Source organism: Aquarana catesbeiana, linkage group LG02, assembly GCF_042186555.1.
Source record: "Aquarana catesbeiana isolate 2022-GZ linkage group LG02, ASM4218655v1, whole genome shotgun sequence".
Lineage (NCBI taxonomy): Eukaryota > Metazoa > Chordata > Amphibia > Anura > Ranidae > Aquarana > Aquarana catesbeiana.
In genome coordinates this window covers 21,907,581-21,920,230 of record NC_133325.1, presented here as the reverse complement: position 1 = coordinate 21,920,230, position 12,650 = coordinate 21,907,581, and the positions used below count along the sequence as shown (strand labels likewise).

The 12,650-nt window shown below is 45.1% G+C and overlaps 1 protein-coding gene and 1 long non-coding RNA gene across 2 annotated transcripts in view; one reads left to right on the top strand and one right to left on the bottom strand.

The window, feature by feature from the left end:
* The window catches only part of LOC141126696 (uncharacterized), an 885,136-nt gene that overhangs the window by 383,459 nt on the left and 489,027 nt on the right, over positions 1 to 12,650 (bottom strand). The window lies entirely within an intron of this gene.
* Positions 1 to 12,650, top strand: part of NUMA1 (nuclear mitotic apparatus protein 1) — a 96,980-nt gene that overhangs the window by 4,965 nt on the left and 79,365 nt on the right. The window contains 2 exon segments of the mRNA XM_073612652.1: positions 268 to 333; positions 3,061 to 3,146. Coding sequence (XP_073468753.1) covers positions 292 to 333; positions 3,061 to 3,146 — 128 coding nt within the window. The 5' untranslated portion in view covers positions 268 to 291.

Genomic DNA, 12,650 nt, shown 5'->3' with positions numbered 1-12,650 from the left:
GAAGGGGGCCACATCCGGCTCGCCGGCCTTGTGTTTGACACATGTGGACCAGTAGATTAGATGAATTCGGCAGCCCATTTATAATAAATAGGACCGAACAAATAATATAACGTGTTTTAGCGGGACCAGCAACGGATGGAAGATGTGTATCCAGCCAGAAACCTGACTTGCTATATGGAGCCGCTACCTGTATGAAACCACGACAGGCTGGGAAAGTGAGGCCGCTGTCAGTTTCTTGCTGACTTACCTTGTGTTTTTGTTTTGTAGGGCCGTACATACCGGTTGGTGAAGATGGCGCTCCAAGGGACATTATTGGAATCTTTACTGGCATGGGTAAGTCTGCTTTTTGTAGAGTTGTAGTAGACAAACTGGGCCAAACTTTGACATAAAGAGAACTGAGAAAGATCTCTACTTTGGAGGTTTGATTACCTTTTTAGCCAACAGTTACCATTGGTTCCCATGGCACCATAGGGTTTTTTTCTCCAACTTTCACACCTCCTCATCCTATTCTTAGACCATCAACCTCTTCACATTTCCATGTTGATTGGATGAAGGTAATGGAGTTACCCGTGTGGATATAAATACTGACACTGGTTTCCACGGAGGAAGACACTTGGATGACCAACGAAATCACCTCCAACATTCCAGTTTAATGCGGCTTCAGTGTAGTGTAGAATCGCATAGTCTTCCATTTGGTATTGAATGTAGATTGAAATGTTCCCATGTGATCCAATTCTTATTAATATTTCTTCATTATCTGCAATCTTATTGGAGCAGACCACGTCCATGTGAGTGAATAATGCTGGCTTTGTACCTTCAGAAGGTTGGACATTTCGATAGCTCTAGGTGTTTTTCAGCCTGACTCTGGCTGTAAATGTTTATTTTACACGCATTCACTTTAAATTCTATAGATTTGGGGGAGAAGACGTGTAGATGTTGCTGGTACCCACTTATCTCAGCTGGAAGCAATAGGAAAAGGTGTTTCCATCAGGCCGAGATTAGTTTCCTCTATGATCTAGATCAAGGGTCTCCAAAATTTCTAAACGGAGGGTCAAGTTTACTGTCCTTAAGACTTTAGAGGGGCCGCTGTGTGGCAAGTAGAAATGGATAATGTTTGGACATCAGCGGAAGTGCACAATGCTCCATCTTTTGTTAGGGGGAGAAATGGTGCATCCTTGGTGTCGGTGGGAGGAATGGTCGCCCCATCCTTGGTGTCGGCGGGAGGAATGGTCGCCCCATCCTTGGTGTCGGCGGGAGGAATGGTCGCCCCATCCTTGGTGTCGGCGGGAGGAATGGTCGCCCCATCTTTGGTGTCGGTGGGAGGAATGGTCGCCCCATCTTTGGTGTCGGTGGGAGGAATGGTCGCCCCATCCTTGGTGTCGGTGGGAGGAATGGTCGCCCCATCCTTGGTGTCGGTGGGAGGAATGGTCGCCCCATCCTTGGTGTCGGTGGGAGGAATGGTCGCCCCATCCTTGGTGTCGGTGGGAGGAATGGTCGCCCCATCCTTGGTGTCGGTGGGAGGAATGGTCGCCCCATCCTTGGTGTCGGTGGGAGGAATGGTCGCCCCATCCTTGGTGTCGGTGGGAGGAATGGTCGCCCCATCCTTGGTTTCGGTGGGAGGAATGATGCTGTATTATTTAGAGATTTAGTGCCCCTTTGTTGGTGGCGGTGGGAGGGATAGTGCCACAAGGGCTGGATAAAGGCAAAGAAAGGGCCGCATCTGGCCCCCCCCCCCCCCCTCCGGGCCACAGTTTGGACACCACTGATCTAGATCATCCTTTCTCAACCCTTTTAACACAGAGGAACCGTTGTAATAAAATTCTGGTCTCTGAACTCCTGCTAATAATAATTACTTTAGATACAGCTTATGGTGCATTAGCAAAGCATGAATGCTCTTTACATTTGTGGTCTTTTGGTAATTGCTCATTGCTCCAAGGAACATCTGAAGGAACCTCAGGCTTTCAAGGAACCCTGGCTGGGAAAGGGTAATTTAGTGTACACACACACACACACACACACACACACACACACACACACACACACACACACACACACACACACACACACACACACACACACACACACACACTCTCTGGAGGTGATCTCCTCTGCTCTTTCTCTACCTTTACATTGTCTGCAAATTCTTGGCGAGTCCACCACTCTGATGAGGCCAGTTTCACCCCACTGTCAGCGATGGCCAACATCTGCTGAGGAACAACCATTGTATGTATGTGGATTGAAGCTGGCTTCATGATATGTCCCAGCATTCTGTCTTAAGCTTACACTGGAGTTTACTTGGAAAAGGATCACCTTACATTGGTAGTAAATTGTGATCAGTTGGATGAATGTTCCTTACATTGGTGATCAGTGAGAAGAATGTCCCTTACATTGGTGATCAGTGAGAAGAATGCTCCTTACATTGGTGATCAGTGAGAAGAATGTCCCTTACATTGATGATCCATGAGAAGAATGCTCCTTACATTGGTGATCAGTGAGAAGAATGTCCCTTACATTGATGATCCATGAGAAGAATGTTCCTTACATTGGTGATCAGTGGGAAGAATGTTCCTTACATTGGTGATCAGTGAGAAGAATGTTCCTTACATTGGTGATCAGTGAGAAGAATGTTCCTTACATTGGTGATCAGTGAGAAGAATGTTCCTTACATTGGTGATCAGTGGGAAGAATGTTCCTTACATTGGTGATCAGTGAGAAGAATGTTCCTTACATTGGTGATCAGTGAGAAGAATGTTCCTTACATTGGTGATCAGTGAGAAGAATGTTCCTTACATTGGTGATCAGTGGGAAGAATGTTCCTTACATTGGTGATCAGTGAGAAGAATGTTCCTTACATTGGTGATCAGTGGGAAGAATGTTCCTTACATTGGTGATCAGTGGGAAGAATGTTCCTTACATTGGTGATCAGTGGGAAGAATGTTCCTTACATTGGAGGTCATTGGCAATCTGAGAAGCAAATGCTACTCTAGCGCCCTCTGGAGGGATCCTGGTAGAGTAAGTCTGGTGTACATGATTCTACCTCCCTGTGTGTCTCTTCTATAGGTGAACAGTCTGAAGGTGGATGACCCCATAGAGCACCTGTCTCAGCTGCAGGATCTCAACATCATCATCAAAATCGTCAATAAACTGTAAGTACCCAGAAAAAGAAATTTTGTTTTAGTCAAGATTGTGTGTGGTGTTTGTTGTTCTTCCTGCCTGTAAACTCCTGTGTGTGCATGGACACCTAGGCTAACATGGAGGGGCGTTTAGAGACTGTAAAAGTCGGTTTTTAGCTCAAGTGCGCATGAGACCTTCGAGGCAATCGCTGCAAACAAACGATTTCTGGAGGTCCCAATGAGACCTTCTGCACCTACCAACAGGTAGTTTGTTCCCCTCTAATTGAACAAACTGCCCCCGCCATCTTGGGTTTGAAGGGCTCCTACCCTTTCCATAGATCGATGGGCTTCAGATCAGGGCTCATGGAAGTCCACTTCAGATTAGTCCAATGTTTAGTCCTTTTTAGATATATTTGGGTGCTTTTAGCTGTGTGGTGTTTTTTTTTTTTTTGTCATTTTATCCTATTGGAGAATCCGTGACCTGCGACTGAAACAGACCTTTCTGACATCAGCCATCAGGTTTTCACTACAGAATTCCTTGATGGTATTGAGATTTGCACAAGTTCAAGGCCGCTGTCCCAAAACATACACTATATTACCAAAAGTATTGGGACGCTTGGCTCGCAGTCTCCAACTCTAATGCCCCGTACACACGGTCGGATTTTCCGATGGAAAATGTGTGATAGGACCTCGTCGTCGGAAATTCCAACCGTGTGTGGGCTCCATCACACATTTTCCATCGGATTTTCTGACACACAAAGTTTGAGAGCAGGCTATAAAATTTTCTGATAACAAAATCTGTTGTCGCAAATTCCGATCGTGTGTACACAAATCCGACGCACAAAGTGCCACGCATGCTCAGAATAAATTAAGAGACGAAAGCTATTGGCTACTGCCCCCGTTTTTATAGTCTCGACGTACGTGTTTTACGTCACCGCGTTCAGAACGATCGGATTTTCTGACTACTTTGTGTGACCGTGTGTATGCAAGACAAGTTTGAGCCAACATCCGTCGGAAAACATCCATGGATTTTGTTGTCGGAATGTCCGATCAATGTCCGACTGTGTGTACGGGGCATTATTCATCCCAAAGGTGTTCTATCGGGTTGAGGTCAGGACTCTGTGCAAACCAGTCAAGTTCCTCCACCCCAAACTCCCTCATCAATGTTTTTATGGACCTTGCTTTGTGCACTGGTCCAAATTATTCGGTGGAGGGGGGACTATGTTGGGGGGGGTTGTTTTTCAGGGGTTGGGTTTGGCCTCTTAGTTCCAGTGAAGGGAGCTCTTAACCACTTCAGCCCCGGAAGGTTTTACCCCCTTCCTGACCAGAGCACTTTTTACAATTCGGCACTGCGTCGCTTTAACTGCTAATTGCGCGGTCATGCAATGCTGTACCCAAACGAAATTTGCGTCCTTTTCTTCCCACAAATAGAGCTTTCTTTTGATGGTATTTGATCACCTCTGCCGTTTTTATTTTTTGCGCTATAAATGGAAAAAGACCAAAAATTTTGAAAAAAAATGATATTTTCTACTTTTTGTTATAAAAAAAATCCAATAAACTCAATTTTAGTCATACATTTAGGCCAAAATGTATTCGGCTACATGTCTTTGGTAAAAAAAATGTCAATAAGCGTATATTTATTGGTTTGCGCAAAAGTTATAGCGTCTACATACTAGGGTACATTTTCTGGAATTTGCACAGCTTTTAGTTTATGACTGCCTATGTCATTTCTTGAGGTGCTAAAATGGCAGGGCAGTACAAAACCCCCCCAAATGACCCCATTTTGGAAAGTAGACACCCCAAGGAAATTGCTGAGAGGCATGTTGAGCCCATTGAATATTCAATTTTTTTTGTCCCAAGTGATTGAATAATGACAAAAAAAAAAAAAAAAAATTTACAAAAAGTTGTCACTAAATGATATATTGCTCACACAGGCCATGGGCATATGTGGAATTGCACCCCAAAATACATTTAGCTGCTTCTGAGTATGGGGATACCACATGTGTGGGACTTTTTGGGAGCCTAGCCGCGTACGGGGCCCCAAAAACCAAGCACCGCCTTCAGGATTTCTAAGGGCATAAATTTTTGATTTCACTCCTCGCTGCCTATCACAGTTTTGAAGGCCATAAAATGCCCAGATGGCACAACCCCCCCCCCCCCCCCCCCCCCCCCCCCCCAAATGACCCCATTTTGGAAAGTAGACACCCCAAGCTATTTGCTGAGAGGCATGGTGAGTATTTTGCAGCTCTCATTTGTTTTTGAAAATGAAGAAAGACCAGAAAAATTTTTTTTTTTTTTTTTCAAAACTTTGTGACAAAAAGTGAGGTCTGCAAAATACTCACTATACCTCTCAGCAAATAGCTTGGGGTGTCTACTTTCCAAAATGGGGTCATTTGGGGGGGATTTTGTGCCACCTGGGCATTCCATGGCCTCCGAAACTGTGATAGGCAGTGAAGAGTGAATTTTACGCCCTTAGAAAGCCTGAAGGCGGTGCTTGGTTTTCGGGGTCCCGTGCGCGGCTAGGCTCCCAAAAAGTCTCACACATGTGGTATCCCCGTACTCAGGAGAAGCAGCTGAATGTATTTTGGGGTGTAATTTCACATATTCCCATGGCATGTTTGAGCAATATATCATTTAGTGACGACTTTGTGCAAAAAAAAAAAAAAATTGTCTCTTTCCCGCAACTTGTGTCACAATATAAAATATTCCATGGACTCGACATGCCTCTCAGCAAATAGCTTGGGGTGTCTACTTTCCAAAATGGGGTCATTTGGGGGGGTTTTGAACTGTCCTGGCATTTTATGCACAACATTTAGAAGCTTATGTCACACATCACCCACTCTTCTAACCACTTGAAGACAAAGCCCTTTCTGACACTTTTTGTTTACATGAAAAAATTATTTTTTTTTGCAAGAAAATTACTTTGAACCCCCAAACATTATATATTTTTTTTAAAGCAAATGCCCTACAGATTAAAATGGTGGGTGTTTCATTTTTTTTTTTTTTCAAACGCATTTTTTGTGGAAAAAAAAACACACTTTTTAAAATTTTAATGCACTAAAACACACTATATTGCCCAAATGTTTGATGAAATAAAAAAGATGATCTTAGGCCGAGTACATGGATACCAAACATGACATGCTTTAAAACTGCGCACAAACGTGCAGTGGCAACAAAATTAATACATTTTTAAAAGCCTTTAAAAGCCTTTACAGGTTACCACTTTAGATTTACAGAGGAGGTCTACTGCAAAAATTACTGCCCTCGATCTGACCTTTGTGGTGACACCTCACATGCATAGTGCAATTGCTGTTTACATTTGACGCCAGACCGACGCTTGCGTTCGCCTTAGCGCGAGAGCAGGGGGGACAGGGGTGCTTTTATTATTTTTTTTGCTTTTTTATCTTTTTAAACTGTTCCTTTCTTTTCTTTTTTTTTTTTTATCATTTTTATTGTTATCTCAGGGAATGTAAATATCCCCTATGATAGCAATAGGTAGTGACAGGTACTCTTTTTTTTGAAAAAATTGGGGTCTATTAGACCCTAGATCTCTCCTCTGCCCTCAAAGCATCTGACCACACCAAGATCGGTGTGAAAAAATGCTTCCCCAATTTCCAAATGGCGCTGTTTACATCCGGCGAAATCTAAGTCATAAAATGCTCGTAGCTTCCGGTTTCTTAGGCCATAGAGATATTTGGAGCCACTCTGGTCTCTGATCAGCTCTATGGTCAGCTGGCTGAATCACCGGCTGCATTCTCAGGTTCACTGTTGAGACAGGAGAGCCAGAGAAAAACACGGAAGACGGTGGGGGGGGGGCATTCCCTCCCGCTGCTTGTAAAAGCAGTCTAGAGGCTAATTAGCCGCTAGGATTGCTTTTACATGAAAGCCGACCGCTGGCTGAAAAGGATGATACCTAAACCTGCAGGCATCATTCTGGTATAACCACTCAAAGTCGTGAATGGCGTACCTGAAGACAAAAAAATGGTTAACAATAAAGCACAGTGAACAGTAAAGTATAAAAAATTGCATACCTGAAAAGCAAACATGATAAAACATAATAACAATAAAACATTGCAGAATAGAATACAGTAAAAAAGAGCAGAACACCAGAGAGAATAGAGAGAGAGAGAGAGAGAGAACAATAAAACGACAACTATTTATTTTTTTTTTATTTTTGTTTGTGTTTTTTTTTTTTTTTTTTTTTACACTTTTTTTTGTAACTGTAACTTTTATAACTGTAACCGGTTCCAGGTTCGGGTCTCTCAAAATGCGATGGCATCTTGGGAGACCCTGTGAAAGTGTGCCTAGTCTGTGCAATGCTGTACCCTACGCTAATACTCAACTAGTGAATGGTAGCGTTCAAAACATTCACCAAAGACCAGGATTGTCAGGACAGGAGGGACAATAATAGCGGGTGTCACTCCTATATCCGCGCTTGCTGCAGACACAACATCTTTTTTGGGGGTTCGTTGGGTAGGGGTACTCGGGAGGACATAAAGAAAATGCCTCTCATGCAGCCGACTGCATTTGGTTGGGGATGTGAATGGGGGAAGTACGGGCGCTGCAGAAGTGGTGGGTTCCCAATTAGGATTGGCGAATGCAGCAGGAAGGGCATTATGGGCACGACGGGCCTGTGTTTGTCTTCTTGGTGGCAGCGGGACACTACTTGTGCTTGTCACCTCACCAGCTTGACCTGCACTTATGGGACTTGCCACGTCACCAAGTGTTACTGCAGTGCTGATTTGACTACGACCGGGGTGTACTAGGCCTCTGGCGCTTGCCAGTTCGCCAAAACGCTACAAAAAAAAACTGTTAGCGATCGCAGGGATCAGGCCTGACTCTGCGAACGCTGCAGTTATGCGTTTAGTGTTTTGTAAGTGACAGTGATCGATCGATACTGCACTTGGGTGGGCTGGGCTGGGCCGGGCGGAGGGGCAAAATGCAGGTGCTAGCAGGTATCTGGGCTGATCCCGCTAACACTGCGTTTTTGGGAACCCTAAACTGCTGGGGACGCCAGTATAGATCTGATCGGATCAGATATTGATCCAATCAGATACTATACCACTAAGGGAGGCGTATGCTGCGTGCGTGGGTGTTAGCGGTACTGGTGCTAATCTGACGCTGCCTGGGGCGACGCATATCACCGCCGGGCGATTGGGGGGCTAAACCTTTATTCGGTAATAAACGGCGGGTGCCCTGACACTATAAAAAATAAACAAACTAACCAGCGTCACCCGTAACGGTTATACAGTGATCAGTGGTGAAAGGGTTAACTAGGGGGCAATCAAAGGGGTTAAAACATTTATTAGGTAGTATATGGGGGTCCCTGACGCTATAAAACGCTGACGGCGAACATAAATATTTACCTCACTAACTAGCGTCACCAGCGACACTAATACAGCGAACAGAAAAATGATCGCTTAGCGACACTGGTGACAGGGGGTGATCAAGGGGTTAAAACTTTGTTAGGGGGGTACCCTAGACCTACAGGGGGCTAATACTCGCTGCCCTACCACTTCTAACTATCACAAACTGACACCAATCAGTAATCGGGAAATAAAAATTAAAACAGCTTGGTGTCAGTTTGTGACGGGGGGGGCGGGCGATCGGGGGTGTTTAGTGTGCCTGGCATGTTCTACTGTGTGTGTGTGTGTGTGTGTGTGTGTGTGTTTTACACTCACTCGGATGTCTTCTCTCCTCGGCGTCGGAACGGAAACTGCCCAGCCGAGGAGAGATGACATCACATCCTCTTCCTGTGTGTACTATACACAGGCAGGGGATGTTTCTCATTGGCTGGGAGCGATCGCGAGGGGGGGGCCACGATCGGATGGCCTCCCCCTCATCTCTGATCGCTCCTAGACAAATGCCGACCGCCGCTGGCACCGGGGGGGGGGGTCCGATGGGACCCCCCGCCCGCGGGAAGGCAATCACGTGCCAGGTACGTGATTTTGCCTGCCCGTGCCGCTCTGTTCACGTATATATGCGTGAGGCGGTCGGCAAGTGGTTAAGGCAATTTCATGCTCCCAACTTTGTGGGAACAGTTTGGGGATGGCCCCTTCCTTTTCCAACATGACTGCTCACCAGTGCACAAAGAAAGGACCATAAAGTCATGGATGAGCGAGTTTGGGGTGGAGGAACTTGACTGGCCTGAAGTGGACATCTATGAGCCCTGATCTGAAGCCCATTGAACATCTATGGAAAGGGTAGGAACCCTTCCAACCCAAGATGGCGGGGGTTGTTTGCTGACTTAGAGGGGATCAAACTACCTGTTGGCGGGTGCAGAAGTCTCATTGGGAGCTCCAGAAATCACTTGTTTGCAGCGATTGCCTCTAAGGCCTCATGTGCACTTGAGCTCAAAAACTGACTTTTTTTTTGTCTCTAAACTCCCTCTAAACGTGTTGGCCTATAGCAGCGATGGTGAACCTTGGCACTCCAGATGTTTTGGAACTACATTTCCCATGATGCTCCACTACACTGCAGAGTGCATGAGCATCATGGGAAATGTAGTTCCAAAACATCTGCGGTGCCAAGGTTCGCCATCACTGGTCTATAGTGAGGGGAAAAAAAAGTGTTTGATCCTCTGTTGATTTTGTACGTTTGCCCCACTGACAAATGATCAGTCTATAATTTTAATGGTAACTTTATTATAATGGTGAGAGGACAGAATAACAAAAATATTTAGAAAAACACATTTCAAAAAAGTAAAAAATTGATTTGCATTTTGATGAGTGAAATAAGTATTTCATCCCCAATCAGCAAGATTTCTGGCTCCCAGGTGTCTTCTATACAGGTAACAAGCTGAAATTAGAAGCACTCTCTTAAAGGGAGTTCTCCTAATCTCAGCTTGTTACCTGTATAGAAGACACCTGTCCACAGAAGCCATCAGTCAGATTCCAATCTCTCCACCATGGCCAAGACCAAAGAGCTGTCCAAGGATGTCGCGCACAAGATTGTAGACCTACACAAGGCTGGAATGAGCTACAAGACCATCGCCAAGCAGCTTGTTGGGAGGGTGACAACAGTTTGTGGAGGAACTTGACCGTCCTGACCGCAACCCGATAGAACACCTTTGGGATGAATTAGAGCAGAGACTGCGAGCCAGGCCTTCTCGTCCAACATCGGTGCCTGACCTCACAAATGCGCTTCTGGAAAAATGGTCAAACATTCCCGTGGACAGCCTTCCCAGAAGAGTTGAAGCTGTTATAGCTGCAAAGGGTGGGCCAACTCAATATTGAACCCTACGGACTAAGACTGGGATGTCATTCACCACTTCAGCCCCGGAAGATATGGCTGCTTAATGACAAGGCCATTTTTTTGCTATTCGGCACTGCGTCGCTTTAACTGACAATTGCAGGCTCGTGCAACGCTGTACCCAAACAAAATTGATGCCTTTTTTCCCCACAAATAGAGATTTCTTTGATCACCTCTGTGTTTGTTATTTTATTTTTATTTTTTTTGCGCTATAAACAAAAAAGAGCGACAATTTACAAAACACTATTTTGTAGTTTTTGCTATAATAAAAATCCCCAATTTAAAATAAATACTTTTTTTTTTTTTTTTTTTTACTTAGTCTAGGCCGATATGTGGTATTCTACATATATTTGCTAATAAAATTCGCAATACGTGTATATTGATTGGTTTGCTACAAAATAGGGGATAGATTTATGGTATTTAATTATTACAAATTTTTTTTTTTTTTTATCGGGACCGCGACATTGCGGCGGACAGATTGGACACTTTTGACGGTTTTTTGGGACCGTTGACATTTTATAAAGCGATCAGTGCTATAAAAATGCACTCATTACGGTGTAAATGTCACTGGCAGGGAAGGGGTTAACATTAGGGGGGCGATCAAGGGGTTAACTGTGTGTGTGTGTGTGTTTTCTAACACTAGGGAGATGGGAGTGACTAGAGGAGATGACAGATTGTTGTTCCTAGCTAGTAGGGACAAACGATCTGCATCTCTTCTCCTCACAGAACAGGGATTTGTGTGTTCGCACACACACGTCCCTGCTCTGGCTCTTGCGCCTGCTATGCCGCTTAAAGGGACCAATGTACAGCTACAACGGTTCGTGGGAACGTGCCGACCTGCTGCCGTATGACGCCGCAAGCGGTTAAAGTTTGTTTGTGTGTAAAGGCACATGGTACAGACTTGACAGTGGGGGGGGGGGGGTTCACACACAATCCGGTGGCTTCAGCCCCTGGGGGTTTGTGTGTAAATCGCATAGGCAGACTCCTGCCTGTCAGGTGGAAGTATTCGGGTGGCTGCGCTGCCGCTCGATTACTTTCCTTACCCCCCTCCCCAACAACTACTTTAACAATATTGTTTGTGGAACTTAATTCTGCATAAAACATTTTAACCGTGTAATTTTATGAGGGCATGTTTAGGGGCGGACTTGGGGGTGGGGCGGGAAAGGGATTGGGTGGGGCAACTGGTGGCAAGTAACTCTCAAGGCCTGGCTAGTGGCTCAGGACTTGACATTTTGAGCCCTGGCCTAGGCTATATGAGTCTTGACAACATTCTGAAACTGAGCTGCAGCACAGTGGCCAAGACCATACAGCGGTATAACATGAGTGCTGGGGGGGCTACAGATCAATCAGGGAACCATGAATGACAACATGTACTGTGACATACTGAAGCAGAGCATGATCCCCTCCCTTCAGAGACTGGGCCCCAGGTCAGTATTCCAACAAGATAACCACCCCAAACACCTCCAAGACGACCACTGCCTTGCTAAAGAAGCTGAGGGTAAAAGTGATGGACTAGCCAAGTGTGTCTCCAGACCTAAAACTTTTGCACAGGACCATACCTTGACCTTGCTGTTCAGCTTATCTCTTTGGAAGTTTTTCTTGACTCTTTGTCTTCCATTCGCTCTTCTCATTTAATCAGTCAATCAGTTGGTTTTCCTCTGGTGTCCATTCCCAGGGCAGTTGGCTGCACTCCCAGGAACCTCACATTACTTTACATTACTTCAAATGTGAAGTTTTATTGAGTGCACCACCAATGTGACCATGAAAAGCCTATGACCGCAATACAGTTCAGTGTAGACTATTGGAAGCGGGCAATATTCATTAACCACTTGCTTTACTGGGCACACAAATAGAGGTTTTTTTTTATGGTAACTATTTAATCACTACTGGGGGGTTTATTTTTTGCTAAATAAACAAAAAAAAAAAGACCAGAAAGTTTTGCGAATATTTTTTTTTTTTCTTATTTTTGTTATAAAATGTTGCAAACGGGTAATTGTTCTCCTTCACTGAGGTGGGACAGGTGGGCACTGTTAGGTGGCACTGATTCGAGGCACTTGGCACTGATTATCAGTACCGATAGGCACTGTTAGGTGGCACTGATGAGCAGTACCGATGGGCACTGTTAGGTGGCACTGATGAGCAGTACCGATGGGCACTGTTAGGTGGCACTGATGAGCAGTACCGATGGGCACTGTTAGGTGGCACTGATGAGCAGTACCGATGGGCACTGTTAGGTGGCACTGATGAGCAGTACCGATGGGCACTGTTAGGTGGCACTGATGAGCA